Source organism: Ciconia boyciana, chromosome 7, assembly GCF_034638445.1.
Source record: "Ciconia boyciana chromosome 7, ASM3463844v1, whole genome shotgun sequence".
In the NCBI taxonomy this organism is placed as follows: domain Eukaryota; kingdom Metazoa; phylum Chordata; class Aves; order Ciconiiformes; family Ciconiidae; genus Ciconia; species Ciconia boyciana.
The window spans coordinates 33720186-33738200 of NC_132940.1; the positions used below are offsets into that span (position 1 = coordinate 33720186).

Below are 18015 nucleotides of genomic sequence, written 5' to 3' on the forward strand. Positions count from 1 at the left end.
TATTTAATCTCCAATCAAATCTACTAAGAAACCCAGTAGAATGGTTCAAAGTCTTTTTCCAACCTCTTTTTTTCTTTCTTTTTCAAAAAATGAAGAATGTTGACCTAAGCTTAATAATAAAAACATTTAGGAAGATCAAAAATCATTCCAAGCTAAACCTCTCCTACCAGAAACTGTTCCAATCACCTACTTCAGAAAAAGCTGCAATTTGTTGCAATAAAACTCAGTGTTAAAATTAGTGGTGAAAGACTAAAGAAAACGCAGTTATTTTGTTATGAAACTTATGTGGGATACAATGGAACAGGAAAAGGTATAATAAAGGGCAGTAAGGGGAGGGCTGAAGGCATGTAGCAGGTTCTGTACAAGGAACAAGTGAACAGACTAGTGCTCTTGCAAAAGCAAAAGTGTTGACACTATACGAAGATTTTAAAATTGCACATGGCATGAAGAAAGTGAATGAGAATCTGCTGTTCGCTGTTTCTCCCAGCAAGTTTCACCTGGTGCCATCCAGCACTAGCAAGTGACAGGCTTAAAATAAAGAACTAGTTATTCCATAAAAAGAGAACATTAAGTCAGATCCATACTGTTTGAAACAGGAATAGCACAATAAGGCTTGTCCTGTTCATATATTCTTCTCTAGGCCTGTTCTAGTGCATACCAAGCTCAGTGGATCTTTAGCCTACACCGATAAAATTGCTCTTATGTTAAGAAACACACACCATGCATCGAATAGAAGTTACAGAATATGATGGTATTAAAACTGAAAACTTTGGAAACAGTTACAACTGCCTATTGAAGAACAAGCGTCAAGAATTTAAGCAAGTGCCCAATGTTTGAGACCCTGTAAGGCAACATGTGACTATGCATGGAGTGTAATTAAAATTCTAAATTAAGTGGTCATATATTATAATTTTCTTTAATTTGTAAAAGATAAGGGCATTCTGTGGATGTCATTCTACAAGAGAAAGAGATTAACTAGTGGCTATGCACAACTGCATAACAAATACACAACTTTTTCCATACAAAAGGGGGAGGAGATTATGCATTGCACAGCTATAGAGGAGGCTGGTGTACAAGTACACTCCCTGGCCCTCCAGGGAAACAGAATTGACCTAGCTGTCTCACCCTGTCATTTTGTGATTGCAAAGGCTTGTATAGAACGTGACTGATGAGCCAACTAGCAAGAAAAGCTATCAGAAACTATTTGCGTGCACTATAAGAAATCTGATAAATAATAATATAGCTGATTATTAGGAACAGGGAAAAAAAGCATGTATACAGAAAAAATAATAAATAAATACTTACACTATTCAATGCATCTAAGGGGCTGAAAGGTATTTTTACTCAAATGATAGTATGTTACTATGTAAAAAAAGGTCATTAAAAAGAATGCATGACCAGGATTAAAAGTACATTTTCTTGACACTTCTTTCTCAGTCTTCTCTCTCAATACCTCCAAGGCAGCAGGCTTATATAGGAATCTCTAGACTAAGGAACTTTTGTAAATAACAAAAAATAACCAAAATGACATGCTCAATATCACAGAGTGAGTTAGAAGTAGTATTTAAGACAAGGACTTCAGCTGTGATTAACACTATTCTGCTTAGGGACACTAAGCAGTGATACCAATAAAAAAAAGCATCTGCTATTTGTTATTAAGTATTTGCTCTATAAACAGCACACATACAGACAACATTCTTTGTGAAAAAAATCAATTACAAACACATTTAGAGTAATTCAGCTTTGTCTTTGACCGTTCAATTTAATATGGAGAAAAACAGTCCTTAAATTTACATTTTGTCGGCCAAAGGATCAGTACTTTGTATTATAAGTTATCTTAAAAGGAAAAACGTGAAGAATTTCCATGTCTGAAATAACATTCTATACTTTGGCAAAGGCCTCAGGCTACCACACACACATGATAATCATTTGACTAATTATGTTTTCAGAGAGTGAAAAAAAAAGGCATTTTAAGTATCTCTTAAGGCCAGCATAATGGATAACAGTTTACTCTGTGCAGCTGATAATTAACCCTTATAACCCCTATTTAGCAGTCAAATTTACTAATACCATAAATGTCAGCTCACATTTGGACATTTTCCTATGGAAAATACTTGGAGAATGATTAAAAAACTGTATCTTTGGACCTCATTCACTGGTCAACTCTCTTCTTCTGATTAAGGTACAATTTCGTATCAGTTAGCATCATGGAAGGAAATAATAAAAGTAAGTCTGCCTAACTTGCAAGAAGTTCACAATTACAGCTTTCTTTCCAATAGCTTCCCTCCAACCCCCATAAGAGAACTTGAGACAAATTATGGATTTGTCTGCACCTATAGAATCTTTTTCAACAAATTTAAGTTTGTGGCCATGTCAACTGAAGAAACAAGTTTTATGGGCGGCAATTTGTACTTAGATTCCTAGATGTTTACATGAGACAGTAACTATTTCAAACACTAACTTTCCCAAGGCATCATCCACATCCCCTCGACTTGGTTCCTGACCCCGTACTCGTCCACGACAAGTTAAAGGCATGAGTTCATCAGCTGGATATGCATGCTCCTGTAGGGAAACAAAACAAGGGAATAAGTTATAACTGTTACAGCCATTTCAGCAAATCCTCAGAGCCCGTTAAAAGGAAGCCCAGTTATGCTGCACTTCAGAAGAACTGCATCAGAACCACAGAATCTTTGAGGTGGACAAGATGACCTCTAGAGGTCCCTTCCCGAGTCCTCTACTCAGCAGGGCCACCCAGACACAGTTCCCCTGTACCGTGTCCAGACAACTTTTGAGTATCTCCAAGGAAGGAGACTCCACAACCACTCTGGGCAACCTATGCCAGTGCTCAGTCACCTTCAAAGTAAAAAAGTGTTCCCTGATGTTCAGAGGGAACCTCCCATGTTTCAGTTTGTGCCCGTTGCCTCTGGTCCTGTCACTGGGCACCACTGAAAAGAGCCTGGCTCTGTCATCTTTACAGCTTTCCTTCAGGTATTTATCTACATTGATAAGATCCCGCTGACCCTTCTCTTCTCCAGGCTGAACAGCCCTGCTCACTCAGGCTTTCCACATAGGAAAGATGCTCCAGTCTCTTCATAATCTTTGTGGCCCTTTGATGGACTCTGTCCAGTATGTCCATGTCTCTCTTGTACTGGGGAGGCCAGAACTGGACACAGTTGTACTGTACTCGAGGTGTGGCCTCACCAGTGCTGAGTAGAAAGGAAGAATCACCTCCCTTGACCTGCTGGCAATGTTTTGCCTAATGCAGGCCAGGATACTATTAGCTGCCTTTGCTGCAAGGGCACACTGCTGGCTCGTGGTCAACTTGGTGTCCACCAGGACCCCCAGGTCCTTTTCTGCAAAGCTGCTTTCCAGCTGGGTGGCTGGAAATGATTAAATTGTGAACCGAGCAACAAGACCTCTTTCTCCTTTTCTCTCTCTCTCTCTCTCTAACCTCCCAGAGAATTCTGGAACAACTAATAGCACATCCAAAAAAACCCCCCCACCAATTAACTTGAATAGTTAATTGTATGCTTTCTGCACCAAAGTGCATATGATGCTTCCTGTAATGTTTCTTAGGTAGAAGTTATCATCTCAAAGATGAGTTTAAAACCTAAAACTAATGCAGCCATTATCAAGTGGCTGATATTTAATGGAGAAAATAGTGGGAATTAGACTTTAAAGTCACTTTGAAACATTTCCAAATGAACATAAGTGACTCAAGGTCACAATCAGTGACAGGTAAGAGAACTCAGAAGGTAAAATAATAAACTGGTAAATCACTACACAAGGCATAACAGAAGATAACATTCACAAAAAAAGCTTACCAAGATTGAGCCTTTTACAAATATAACAAATATATTTTTTGAGAGAGAGAGAGAGACATTGCTAGATTTTTTATTTTGGAAAAGCAACAGTTACTTTCCATATTTCTAGAAAAAGCACTCTGCGAAGCAAGCTATATTGTAATATTATTTCTCATCAGTCCAGCAGAAATAACAGGAGTGACATGATTGCCTAAGTCAAGCACACTGAATAAAATGCCTGTTCCTATTCCCTCTTGAGTCAGTGCAAGTTTTGTAGGTTTAAACTACCACCAAAATGGGATATCACATGAAATAGACACAAATTTGAAATTCATCATTGTGCAATAGGAGAGGTTTACTGAAAAATTTTCAGTGGCCACTGACATTAAGAAAGATGAATTTTAAATATATCTAATTTCAACAAACATGTATGAAATTGCCTCTCCATTAGAAGCCCAGTACAAGTGATTTGGGATGGAGCTTCTCTCTTTTGATTTCATCAGGAAACTGGCTGCTGTACTGTGCTCTCCAATTCTGCTTTTAGTGGAGAACTAACATGTGGCAGGATGAAAGAGTTCAATTACTGCGCTGAAACTGCAAGTAAATACATTCAAAGTCTCTCCAAATATATGGTACAAAAACCAATCTATATTCAAACGTGAAAGAGGGGAAAAGAAGGAACATTCTTCTATAAATAAACAGCTCTTACAGCAACTTCTTTTGAAACTGATGGTTTGTTTCCCTGTCTACCACCCTCCCAAGTATTTTGGTCTTTGCACGACTCTTTGTTCTCCTCAAGTTCAACTACAAAAGCCAGAATCTAGATCATTTTAATACAGCTCAGATGTTTCTGAATATCTGGGCAAAGTATTCAGAAAAACAGATTAAAGTAGTACACCACAAAAGCAACATCAAAACTAAGATCCCTGGCTTAAATCATGGAGAAAAAAGGTGATAAAAATTCTGGGAAAAATGGACTTTCAGTCTTACAAAATCATAAGGAATTAGAAACATTTTGAAAAATACAAGTTCACTTATTCTATGTCTAAAGCAGGAAAGACTACCGGGTCAAGTGATTTCCCAACTTGTAACTTCTCCCCTTTCAAGTAACCTCAAAGGAAGGTAGCAAGAGCCATTAAATATAAAACATGGCACAAATGTTACAATAAACATACATCTGGAAAACATTATACAAATGGAGCTCAAAAGATACTCTGGAATTTCTACACATTCTAACTGAACAGATGACCATATTGCCTAATGTCAGGACTGTAAATTCAGGGCAGCACAGTACTTGAATAATGAAAAAAGATGCTTTGCTACTAGTGCTGTAAACCAAGAAATACCTACTGGCCTCAAGTTACTGACAGTTTCACATCTTTCTGACAGTCAAGAAGAAAAAAATCCTGATTATTACAAATATTGTTGAAGGACTGAAAAAACACAACAGGAGCTTTGAGTAAAAAGCTGCTAACAACTGAAAAAAAGACAAGGGAGTTTCCCCCTTGCATGCAAAGATGAATTTTCAGTCTTCTAAATACGCAAGTCTAAAACACCTATTAATAGAAACAGAAAATCAAAACTTTTCAGCTGGCTGTTTCAAAAACAGCTGCAAAAATACTTAATTCTCTTGCTGTCAGAATCAAGTCTGATACCCTAATCTTTTCTTCAGCTTTAAACAAACAAGTCATATTTCTCTGTTTGTTTAGTGCTCCAGCATACATGGCATGTAAATATCCTTTTGGCTTCAAAGTTTCCAGGATAGCTGAAGTAATTATTCTCTTTCGTCCAGAGTTTTCTAGCAAGACTCCTACCAGTTTCCGATTTATCACACAATGAACAGTAGGAGCGCAGATCCTTTCTACCGGCATATAACATTTTATCCAATTTTGCCAAATACGTAACAGTTTTTACTTCAGAATGCCATGGGAAACCCAAGCCCAAGTGTTTTTCATGGAACCAGGTCCCAGGTAACTAGTTGCAAATTATCACCAAAAAGCCTGATGTTTTTAAATTGCTAAGGTGTCAAAAGCAAGAGGTAATGTTAAAAAGAAACACTACACCCACTTTGAAAATACTCTTGCTTAGCTTTCTATCCGTTATTTCTATAACTCTTATGTACTGTATAAACTTGTAACTCACAAGCTTTTAAGCTTCTATTACATATTAAAGCGTTAAACCATAATACAGAAACTGGGATATGTGGCAAGATACTGTCAAGAGACAGCGGTTTGTCCTGCAGGAACTGCTGCAACTTAAAAGAGAGGGTTTTTTGCAACAGCCACAAAGAATGTACAAAAAGATTGTTAACGTAAACTCAGTAAGAATGCATCTTTTATATTTATCTTATTCACATTTACAGTTTCTCCTCAGAAGTGTATTCCTTACAGGATATTTGAAAGCAATTATTACTTGAGAAAAGTCAGTCCACTCTAAGTAATTCTTTATTCTTAAACATTATCTAAACTAAGCTAACATATTTCAAGGTTGATTAGAGTGCAGAATGGTTCACATACCCAGAACATGAAGACACCTGTACAGAAAATCACAAGTCATATTAAAAGAAACCATAGCAAGCGTGGCTCACTGTCATATGACAGTCACATACTCAGAAGAGGCTATAATGCATAGATATGACACCAGATCCTCTTTTTGTTCTACAAACAGTGTTTATTTGTAAAAGAGCTACCAAACTGCATCTGTTTGTGGTAAGATATGTTTATCTTACCACAGAAGAAATATTGTACATAATTTTTACCTACAAAATAAGTAAGATCAATTTGTATTCTCCAGAATCTGATGACTACAGACAGCTCTTCTTGAGCTTCCTTTTCCTAGTATTTTTAGGAGTCTGGAATTTCAACCCAGATACTTTAGCAAAGATGAAAACTGTTCATAGCTTGATGCGAGATAAACCGGTTTGAGAAAGATCAGGCACAGATTAACAGGGTTAATGCTAGCAATTCCTAGCTACCATTCTGAAAGCCATCATAACCCGCTTGACATTGCTCTTCCTGAAAGTAACATTTGTCCATTTCTTTTTAAAGGCTATACAGGTGCTCTTACTTATTTTAGCTTTGTTTTCATCCCTACCTCCCTGCTATTTCTCCAGAATGTCATGTACTGTAAGTTGCTTTCTCTCCCAGGTCAGCAATAACAACTGTGAAAAAATTAAACAAACAAGTATTTTACTTACCATATAATTGCTATATGCATGATCAAACATTTCAAGCACTTGGTTTCTAGAAAAGAAAAAAGAAAAAGCATTAGTGGTCAGCCTCACAATGGCCTTTAACACACCAACTTAGCACAGAAAGACATATTACACTTTAATATCTGAATATCAGTAACAGGTCCTCTGCTAATGTACTCTACTCAAGTATATGAAATATAGCATAATATTTTTTTCCTAATTTGGCTACTTTTGTTCACTGCAGAAAGGAAAAACTATTTCTTCACCTAACGTGAAATTAGGTATTTGGGGATCTCTTTCAACCTCCTGTGCTTCCCCTTAAATAGCTGTAGATGTCACCAACACACTAAAGCTAGAGATGGGACACATTCCATGCTCAGCAAAAAACGGCAAATAGAATTATGTTCTGCTTGTAATCACCAATACTAAAAGGAACTGACACAGCATAGATTCCCATCTGTGATTCAGAAAAGGACCAGAAGTTACGAGGTACACCTCTTCCTTGCATTAGAAGTCTTGTCAAGCAAATACTAAAGAAAACCCTTACAGATACATTTATTTTACATGTCTAAAAAGCAGTCAAGGTGAGAAATCCTACTACATAAAAAGCAGTGGCTTTTTTTGAGAGACAGTACTACTTCCAGTCATTCCTAACTATTTTACTGAGAAGCCCTGCAAGGCAAAAGAGCATGCTAATTTCTAAGCTACCATCAATATAATTCACAATCTCTGCTGATAAGACTGAACATAAAAGAGACAAGAACACCACAATTATATTGTAAACATCTGATTTAGTTCAATGACTTGGAAATTTAAGAAGTAGTTTTAACTCATCAAATGCCTTAAGTCATCAAAAGAGCAGAGTATGATGCTTTTTTCAGGTACTTCACAGACTACATCCAGTCTGCAGTTCTGGGATCCGTTGCAGCAGACAAAACCCCAGGGTTTGGGCACACAAGTGCCATGTCCAGATGAACTAAGCATACAATGCTGTTCAGTAATGTAGCATACAAAAAACTTCTTAAAACTTTTCTTTCTCTACATGCAACTTACATTTACAGGGCATTTTCTGAAAGAATTTCTGCGACTGACATGATCTTGTCATTAAATAAAAACACAGGTTACCTGCTGTTACTCAGAAATGACCTGGCTTGGTGCCCCCAAATTCAAACTGTGGCAAGACATTACTTGCATATGCCTGGGGCATCAGATGATACAGTGAGTGCAAGTTATGAATGAAAAATTTTAAAACCAATTGGTGAATGAAATTTAAACTCCTTATGTAGTCACGTGAAAAAAACATACAAAACATTATACACAGAATGCACCCTGAGAACCCAAGATGGAAAACCCCAATAACTGTAAGCATCAGAGTTAAATATCAACTTATATCTAACGATTAATAACCATGAGAGTATTCAGAGTGTTTCTGCATCATTATTCTGTGCAACTGACCAGTAGATGGGAAGAGGATGATGATAAAACTGCCTCAGTAATATACTAAGATCATGATATGCTTGATTACCTATTTGTCTAAAAAAATCCTACTCCATGCAGTGCAATACATTGCCACCTATGCTGTAATCTTCATCCTTCAACTAAAAACTATACTAAAAGAGAATCCGCTTCCTACATTTACATGCATGGGGACCAAAGTAGTTTACCTTATATACAGGAACTAGGCAAAAACACATGTAAACATTTACTCTTTTTATGATTCCCAAACGTTCATATGCTCCAGAGGCATAGCCATAATTAGACCAACTGACTATGGATTTAGATTTACCTTTGATCACTTTTACCCATAATTACATGCAATCACTGACTGCAGTCTTCAAGACTGGAGCTCCCAAGCATATGGCAGAAGGGTTTGACCCCACACGCAGCAGAGGCGATGAGGGGCTGTCTGCCCCAAATAGCCGTGGCGACCAGACCCAAAATACCAGCCCGGCTACGGCATACACACCTCAAACACTGATGGGAGACCGATACCACGCATCTCGTAGTCTTCGAGGGGGGAAAGGGAGGGACAGGAGAGACGTCCCCGGAGCTCTGCCGGGCGAGGGGCACACCCGCACCCGTCAAGCCCAACCCAACCCCCGGGGGTAGCGCAGATCCCCCTGCCCGAGCACGCAGAGGGCCCGGTAAGCGGCAAGGGGACGCCGGTGCACCGCAAAGCCACCGCGGACGGTGGGCTCGGCCCGGACCCCGCCGGCCCCGAGGGCGACCCGGTGCCGGCCGTCGTTTCCCCTCCACTCCCTGCCCGGCCCGCCGCGGTAGCGCTCACCCCAACCGGCGCTTCTCCTCCTTGCTCATGGCCCCAGCGCCCGGGGCGGCCGCCAGCACGGAGGAGGCGGAGAGCAGGCCAAGGGCCAGGAGCTTCCACGGCCTCCTCCAGCGGGGCCCCCGGTCGCCGCCGCCGCCGCCCCCCTGGCAGCCTGCAGCTCCGCTCATGGCCGCGGCCGCCTGCCCGCTGCCGCTAGGCCCGGCTCCGGCCCATCCCGCCCGCTGCCCGCCCCTCGCGGCGCGGCGGCCGCGGCTCCCAGCGCCGACGCGCAGGCGGAAGGGACCAGCCCTCCGCTTTCCTGTGGCGTAGCCAAGGAAACCGCCTCGGTCCGCCACTTCCGGGTCCCCCCGCACGCACCGCCCCGCCGGGCCAATAGGAACGGGACAGGAGCGCCGCGAGGCAGGAGGGCGCGTGGGCCTCGTGACGACGACGGCGGCACGCCGGGCGAGAGGGCGACGTGGACAAAAGGAGAGGCGGGGGGGGAGAGCGGCGCGCAGGCGCGCGAGCGCCGCACTACAACTCCCGGCATGCACCAGCGCACGTAGCCCAGGCTCTGTGGGGGGGGGCGGGCGAGTGCCCGCCGGGATCTGTAGTTCGCGCTCCCTGAGGAGAGGGGCAACGGCCAGCCGCTGTCGGGGGTACGGCTCCGGCCGGCAGAAAGGCAGCCCGCGGCCAGCGGTAGCGCAAGGCCGGTGTCTCCTTCACTCTCCCCCCAGCAGCCGCCTGAAGTGCGTTTTTTTACTACAACCCCCCCAAATTAAATTATCACACACACACAAAGCCAACGATGGAAGGGAAGAGCTTCTTTTATTTTCCTTGACAAGCGTTTTTACAAAGTTATCAGCGAGATACAATGTGTTTCATATCCTGTCCTTTAAAACTGGCAACCCCGTAAAATAAAATAGCGGTAACATCCCCCAGCCTGCTCCCATCAAGGCACCGTGGCGCTCCTAACCCTCAACCCTCCAGGTGGTGAAAGGTGATTTATTATTGTTCCTAGTTTACAAGAGAAATAATTAATTTTTTAAGTGTAGGAAAGTAAGTGTAAGGAAATTCCAAGAAAGCAACAAAAATTACTGAGTCAGTGGATTATTATTATTTTTGATCAGTGGTCCAACATAACCTTGCAGATTGATGACCTCTAAATTGCTGTCACCTCTACCCAAGTCTGATTAAAGACAAGAAAAATGCTACTCTCTATCCATTTGCAAACATCTGAATATACAGAAAACGTCCACAAAGGCAAAAAATCAGTCCCCTAGCCATGAGGAACTTCAATTTAAATTGCAGAACGAGGCGATGTTCAGGCTAAATCCGCCCCGTTCTTTCCCATCCTACTTATGAAAAACAAATATGCCGAGCATCTGTATTCAACAACTCAATTCTTTAATATTACAGGAAAATACTACCCAGACTCAAGCCTGCCATAGAAATAACTCAAAAATGACTATGATGGTATCTAATTCATATCAGCCATAAGCAGCTTTTGTAGGAGACTGCAGCCTTTTTCACAGACAGTAACCATCGCTGTCCTGCTAGTCCTCTTTCATACAAACCAGCGTATTAAAAATGTCATGTCCCCTAATTTTAGCATGGCTAAAAGAGACTGCTGCTGCTTAACTGTAAAGCACACGTTATAAATTTGAAGTCACTTAATGTTCAGTACCAATTAGAAATAACTAATGATTTGTAAAACAAAAAAAGTAGCTGACAGTGAAATAACTAATGATTTGTAAAAAAACTGGCTGACAGTGGTTTCTGTGTTTACAAATTAGTATTTTTGCATGAAATGTAAGGAGGAAACGAGTCAAAGTACTTTTGCAAGGAAAACTTCTGTGACCTTAATGTTTGTATACCGCAGTATGGCTTCTGGAATAAACAGGAGTTGCATTTATTTTACAATAGTGATATTGCAGTTGGTCTAGTTACTCAACAATGTTCCTTACTTATGCAGTAATATCTGCCTGTTCCTCTAGTGTCAATTCTCTGTTAGTATTATAGCATATTTTGATAGCATTAAATAATAGACTTTGCACAGTTTGTTGAAGTTAAATGCCAACAAGTATTACGCTCTCGGGACTTTGTTATTTCTTCCCATGTCTTCATGGGCGTAAACCCTGAAGTCCTTACTGTATTTATCATTAAACTTTGCTGTCCTGTACTGTATTATATTTATTCAGAAACAGTCTGAAACACCAGGCCAAATTTTTAAGGTGCCTTAAACTGACTTCTAAACTGAGGTCTTGATCTCTAAAGCTCAATTTATCAAAATACTGTTTTTAATTTCCAAGCTTTTCTGTGCAGTGTCTTTAAACTGTGCACATAAATAATGCATATAAGCAACTTTGTGCATAGATCATGATTTGATACAGATGATAATATGCTGGCTATGAAAGCAATAGGTCTCATTTCAGTAAGTGCTTTTGCAATGTGATTCTGCCCTCCAAAATCTAAGCACAATCTTTGGCTGCTTTTTGTTTCAGTTAATGTCTGTATTAGAAATTATATGCAATGATTACGATATTTCACAATGATTGCAATTTATTATATAGTTTATGCACCTAAAAAGGCCTACAGAACTGGGTAACTAACTTAAGTTAGTAAGAATGGGAATGGCAGGACTTTTAATATTCTGTATTAGATAGCCATAAGTGAATATATTTTATGGTGGGAAGTAAAACAGAAAGATGCTGCCTGACGGTTGTAGTTATTGTAAACATTCTCATCTTTCCCTTCCATAAAATAAAATAAAAAAAAAATAGCCATAAAGTGCTCTGGAAGGCTATATAACCCAGAAGTGCAGAGTGGGACTGAGAAACCTGCTCCCATATTTTCCCCATTTTAAATACAGCAATAAGAGAAAAAAAAAAAATCAGAACATTTGCTTGTCTTTAATATCCATCAAAACTGTAAAATAATTAAGTAATCAGTTTGCAGAGTTTGCATAGAGTGTGGCTTTTGAGCAACCTACTAAATTAACTATTTGGTTCTGTTTAACTACTAAAAGTTTTATTTATTTCCTGTATACTGCATGCAAATACTAAAAGCATCCTCGAATAGCAATGTATGTACCAACCACTTAAGAATCATAGCAGTACTTGTCAAATCCATGCATTTAAAAATCATGAGCTACTCCCCTGCTAAAACACCTAAGAACAGTTAAGTTGTTAAAATTACTTTATAGTTGGGAGTGAGTTGCTTTTGAGCATTCAGTGGTCACATTTTCAGACTTTTTCTATAACCATAAAATGTAGCAAATTTTAAGTGAACGATGAGGTTCCCCAACAGTAACCTGGTTTTGAACAGTGAGGGCTTTAACCAAAAAGAAACCTATCACCCATCACTCAGGATCCGTGCTAAAACTGCAAGAGCTGGTAATACCACAACAAAGCCCATTTCCTATAGCCCTGACCCAAGTAAGTATTCACAACTAAACAGGGACTACTGGAGTAAATAAATCCTGCAGGGCTGGGCTGAAAAATACTTCTTACTCTTCAGAGTTTTGCTGTGCATAACTACCTTCTCTGTTTTCTTCTGTGAAAATATCTTTTACTTCCATGCTTTTTATTTCCGTGTGTGAAGATGATTCATCTTCTGGCTTCCCTTCACCCTCACCAGCCTCTGTATCTCCTGTGACCTCTACAGTGCTAACTTCACCCTGCTCCAGCACCAAAGAAACTGGCACGTCTAGCAGTCCTGTTCTTGGGTTTTCTGTATCCAAAATGGGCACTTGCATTGTGTCTGCATTTTCAGCAGGATTATGAAGAAAGCTCTCAGTCCCTACCTCCACCAGGACAACATGGCTATTCCCTGCTCCTTCTTCCTCCCCATCTAATATTTTGCCTTCAGACACATTTTCAGTGTACTCCTCTGGTTGCAGTCTATCACTTTGGCAGCTTCCCACACCTGTGTACCAAAGGCTTTGCTTGATATCCACCTCTGCTTCTGCCTCCTGAGGTGTATCTGAGCTTTCCACCAGCCATTCTGCTTGTGCCATACTGCAGGCCCCCTCAGACACATTCTCTAAATTCGTACCATCTGTCCCCAAACTAGATGAAGATGGTTGGTCCTCCTTGAACTCCGTGCATTCTGCTGCATCTTTATTCATCATCATCTGGCTCACTTGAATTTCTGCTGCAGCCATTTTGCTCAACTCGTCGTTCGCTTTATTGTGCTCCTGCAACTTTAATATCTCACCTTCACAAATCTCCTTTATGTTCTCAGCTGGAGTATCTGCTGGTATCTCAACTGTTACCATCAGCAAACTCCTTATCTCATTCACATCATCAGGGGATTTACAACTCTTTTCTTCTAACTTGCTTTCTTTTTCAGGATTATCCCCAAACCCTCCTTTCCCTTTGTTTTCATCCTGGGAAATAACCCTTGTCTCAGTACTCGCTCCTTGGTCATTGCTTTCTTTTTTACTATCCTCCTCAAACCCTGTTCCTACTGCATTTTCACTCTGAGATAATTCTTTTTCTACCTTGATTTTCCTTTCTGCATTCCCTAAAATCTCTGTTTCTGATATATTATCATGTGGGGAAGTCAGCTTTATCTCAGCAACTTCTTCCTGTGCTTTGCTTTCTTTTTCAGTGCCACCGACAAAAGCAGCATGCGTTGTCATTTGACTCTCAGAAGTCACCTTTTCCTCTGCTGCTCCTTCATGTATCTTAAGTTCTTTTTTAGCACTGGCTCCAAAATCTTTCACTGCAGTTTCAGTCCCAGGAGCTACTTCTTCCTCTACAGCTTCTTGTTGTGTCTTAAGCTCATTCTCAGTGTTCACTACACACTTTGCTTTCACCATGTCTTCATTCTCCAAAACGATTTTTTCCTCTGAAACTTCTTGTTTTGTAAAGGTAGCTGGAAGGGACTCCTGTATTTCACCGATGTCTGTAATGACCACTTCTTCACTTTTGCTTGCCTGATCAGCAGCCGTATTAACAGAAGTAACTGCCTCTTTGTCTGATGACTTTCTATCATCAGCATCCTTCTCCCAAGAAATTTTTTCCGTCACAATGAGCGTTTCGTCACTTTGAGTTTCAGTGTCTGACACCTCGGCTTGGGCGGTGGAAGGCTTCTTCGCAGGAGTGGTTTGTGCTGATCCTGAAGGGGTCTTCAGGTCTGTTAAGCTGGACACACTTTCACAGGGCAAATTCAAGTTATCTTCAAAGAGGTTGTGCTTCTTCATAATGGCAGCTTCTTTTATCACTAAATAAAATAGAAAGATTAAACTGTTTTGGAGAGACTGACAGAGGTACCTTGAAAAAGGTACACTGTTTTCCCGAGTTTCTAATGTCATACATTTTGGTATTACAGACAACAGTAATTTTAATTTTCAACTTGCTTTTTTAGTTTACATTGCTTTGGGGTGGGGGAGGATTTGATCTGTTCTAAATAATGGAACTTCAATATTGACCTAAGCATTGATGTAATAGAAAACTACCAGAGGACCCGCAATGCACAAAGGTAATGTTTCAACGCAGAACTATTTACACTGAATATATGAATAAAAGTGTGCTTGTTACATTAATTATTATACTGATATTTTTGAACAGGAGTGCCAAAGAAGCGCTATTAAAACTTACTGTGCAATACAGAAGCTTGTCTTTTATCTAGGGTATAGACAGACAGACAGATCCAGAGAAATACAAGTATTTTATATATCTATATATGCCATCAAGAGTAGTTTCATTTTCTGACACAAAAACAGAGAGATTTGCAGGGAACATTGCACTGGCATCAGTGATGTACTGGAAACTGCATCCAGCAGTAGATTTCATTGGGGGAAGTTCATTTTCACTGCCATTAGATATCACCAAGTCTTTGCAAAGAAGAGCATAATTTCACTTCTTGGCCCAGGGAATCAAGACAAAATGAAGTTGGTATAATTACATTTTGTTAGAAATAGGTTTGTTCCAATCTATCACTTGGAGTTTCCCAGGTTTAGTAAAGTTGCCCCATAATTCAGATTTTAGGGCTTGCCACACATCTTTAGAGAGCTGAATCCAAACACTGGAGTATCATGACCACCAGTCTTCAGGAAAGTGGGACTTGGGTCTGAAATAGCCGGGTTAGGACTCTGGGAAGCTCTGAAGCAAAAGCTCACTGGCCAATGGCCGAAATGTTATTACTGTCACCTCAAGAATGTTCTCACCTTTCAGGGCTTCTTCAAGCAGTGTCTGATATAAAATCTCTTCATACACATTCTCTACTTGGATCACGCTAGTGTAATCAGCAAAAATGAACTGCTCGTATTTCTGCAGCTCCTGTGCAGACACAAAGAAAGGAACAGATATATAAAAATGAGAGATTCTGAGAGTCCTACTTCAACGGAGCACTTTGGAGGTGCCATCTAGCGGGTCTTGCAATGCTCCTTGCTGGCTCTTGAGGTCAACTATTTGAACTATGACTAAATGAACTATGTATGTTCACAATTTATTATGCATTTATCAAACAGTATTCTTGCACTACAATTACATTTAAAAGCACTATAGATCATTGACATCTGCACTATAATAAACAATCCTGAAATAAATAGCTAGTGAGGAAATGCCTCACTCACTTGTTTGTCCAAGGAAGCAAATCCATGGTGAGCATGGGAGATACAGGGTTTGGTTTTGTTTTTGTAATAGGTGTGTAGTATTTTTAGCTTACTGATTTATACGCAATAGGCTGTCTAGACAATAATTGAGTCATTATCACTAAGCAGCTGCTTGGTGGTCTATAGAGAGTAAATTAAATGACCTCTGCCCACTTCTAGAAGAGGCGCCTACATACAAACATCTGGAGGCTTTCAAATAAAAGGTCAAGACTTGACTGGGCATGTCAATTATGCCACATATTTGTTTCTAGAGCTGGCTGCTCACTTCTGCAGAGGCACAACGCAAAATGTTTGTGGAAAATTAAAAAGAAAGGGCTTGTGGGAAGTTTGCACCACCACTGCTTCCGCCGTCCTGTACGACAGAGACACGATGTGGGACTCCATCCGCTCTACATATATTCAAGGTGATGAAATGCTTGCCCTGTGCGTAGACACCATGTCTTGAAGGCACTGCTGAAACTCTACAAGAGACTATTATTTTGGGGATAATAAAGAAAGTAGAGTGACATACAGAAGAGAGTGATTTTAAATATATTTTTGAAAGTTTTAAGTTTTAATAATCCATACTCAAAGACTCGCAAGCATAACTTGGCAAAACACTTGGTTTTAAACTTTTTCAAACTGAAACAAGCTGGAGAGAATCAGCAAGAGCAGCACACTGTGGTGAGAGCTTCTAGCTTCAGGGGTATGATGAACATCAAAGGAAACAAAAGGGCAGAGAGGCCAGGATGGCTTAGGACGGTCATCTTTCAGCAAGTCCAGTGAAAATGCAAGAGGATATGCATGGGCTTCAGGAAGGGTAAAGACTATTTATTTTGAGCCAAGGTGAACAGCATTCCAACTGGCCCCTGATGTAGCCACACTGATAACATCTCCACGAAACTCTGGTAGCCGCATTTGCTGAGTACTAACCTACTCGAATGATTAAGGGCAACAGAGAACATCTCTGTATGTATGTTTCCTGATTGTTGACGCAATTACATCCATTTAAAATCACTGAAAGCAAGTGCACAGCCTGTCTGCTTGCTGCTCCTGCTGTCCAAGCAGGCATTTGGCTTTGAAGGAGGTCGTCAGCAGAGGCTGTGTATGGTCACAGCCGTGCCTCAGGGTGCTGCTGAAGAGGAAAGTGCCCTCCCGCACAGACTGAATTTCAGCCTGCATCAGGGCTGCTGAACAGAAGGACAAGTTCATAACCTACAATCATAACTGTCAAGAGGAGTCCAGTTTGAGGGGACTTAAGATCTCTAGGGAAGAAATGAAACAGGGAAGGGCAAAGGTCTGCAACTATCTTTGAGAAAGCAAGCTGTGTATAGTTTCCCTGTTTCCTGAAATCTTCCTACTGCCACATCAGTCCACAAACTGGCAAATCTAAGTGTCATTTGGCTGAGCAGGCAGCCAATCTGCACAACTCCCTGAGAGAAAACAGCTTTTCAGAGTTTAGGATTTACTGCCAAGGTGTTAATCCTTCCCTGCCTTTTATTATTGTTTTTTTCTAATAGAAACCTACTGGTTTGCATGTTGAAGCCAGTGTCTTTTGCATTGTGGGCAAAGTAATCTGTACCAGTGCTTCTTGAAATATCTTCTTCCGGATAGTGCTGCTGTCATAATCATATTGCTGTCAAAACAGACAAAAAGAGAAACAAGCCCAAATGTGTTTGGGGTTATTAATCACTCATAGGTGGAACTGGTTCTTGTTAACCTGTAACTGGTGACAGGTGAATCCCAAAGGATGCCACATCATGGGCGCACTCAGGGGTTTGAATTCCCATACAGGTTATTCCAGCTTTTACAAAAATATTCTAAAATCACGTTTTCTGGGATCTCTTTCCCTTCATTTTTTTCTACCTAGGCTAGAAACAGCCCCCGATTGCTCTCTCCACGTATATCAGCACTGCCTCTTCCAAGAGTAACGAATTATAGGGGCAGGCTAATTATAAAGCTAATAAAAAATTATTTACCCAGATCCACAGCATCATCTCCAGCTGATTTAATTGTAGTTAAAAGGACTGCACATATAAATACTTTTACAAGTGTCTGTCCAGAACTAGGTTTTACCCCCCAAAATGAGCAGGTTTGCTAAGTGCCACCAAATCAGTTTTTCCAGCTGGTTGGTAAGAGATATCTTCTTTCA

General features: G+C 40.5%; 2 protein-coding genes across 3 annotated transcripts in view; both read right to left on the reverse strand.

Moving 5' to 3' along the window:
- EDEM3 (ER degradation enhancing alpha-mannosidase like protein 3) overlaps window positions 1–9592 on the reverse strand; it is a 31390-nt gene extending 21798 nt beyond the window's left edge. Inside the window, exons 1-3 of the mRNA XM_072866905.1 lie at window positions 9284–9592; window positions 7000–7045; window positions 2462–2562 (exon numbers count right to left, since the gene is read on the reverse strand). Of these exons, the coding sequence (XP_072723006.1) occupies window positions 2462–2562; window positions 7000–7045; window positions 9284–9450 (314 nt within the window). The 5' untranslated portion in view covers window positions 9451–9592. The remainder of the gene's footprint in view (window positions 1–2461; window positions 2563–6999; window positions 7046–9283) is intronic.
- Window positions 9593–10069: 477 nt separating this feature from the next.
- The window catches only part of NIBAN1 (niban apoptosis regulator 1), a 74060-nt gene continuing 66114 nt past the window's right edge, over window positions 10070–18015 (reverse strand). For both annotated transcript variants that reach the window (XM_072866523.1, XM_072866522.1), the window contains 3 exons: window positions 17392–17499; window positions 15438–15549; window positions 10070–14491 (listed from right to left, as the gene is read on the reverse strand). In XM_072866523.1, the coding sequence (XP_072722624.1) occupies window positions 12771–14491; window positions 15438–15549; window positions 17392–17499 (1941 nt within the window). In that variant the 3' untranslated portion in view covers window positions 10070–12770. The remainder of the gene's footprint in view (window positions 14492–15437; window positions 15550–17391; window positions 17500–18015) is intronic.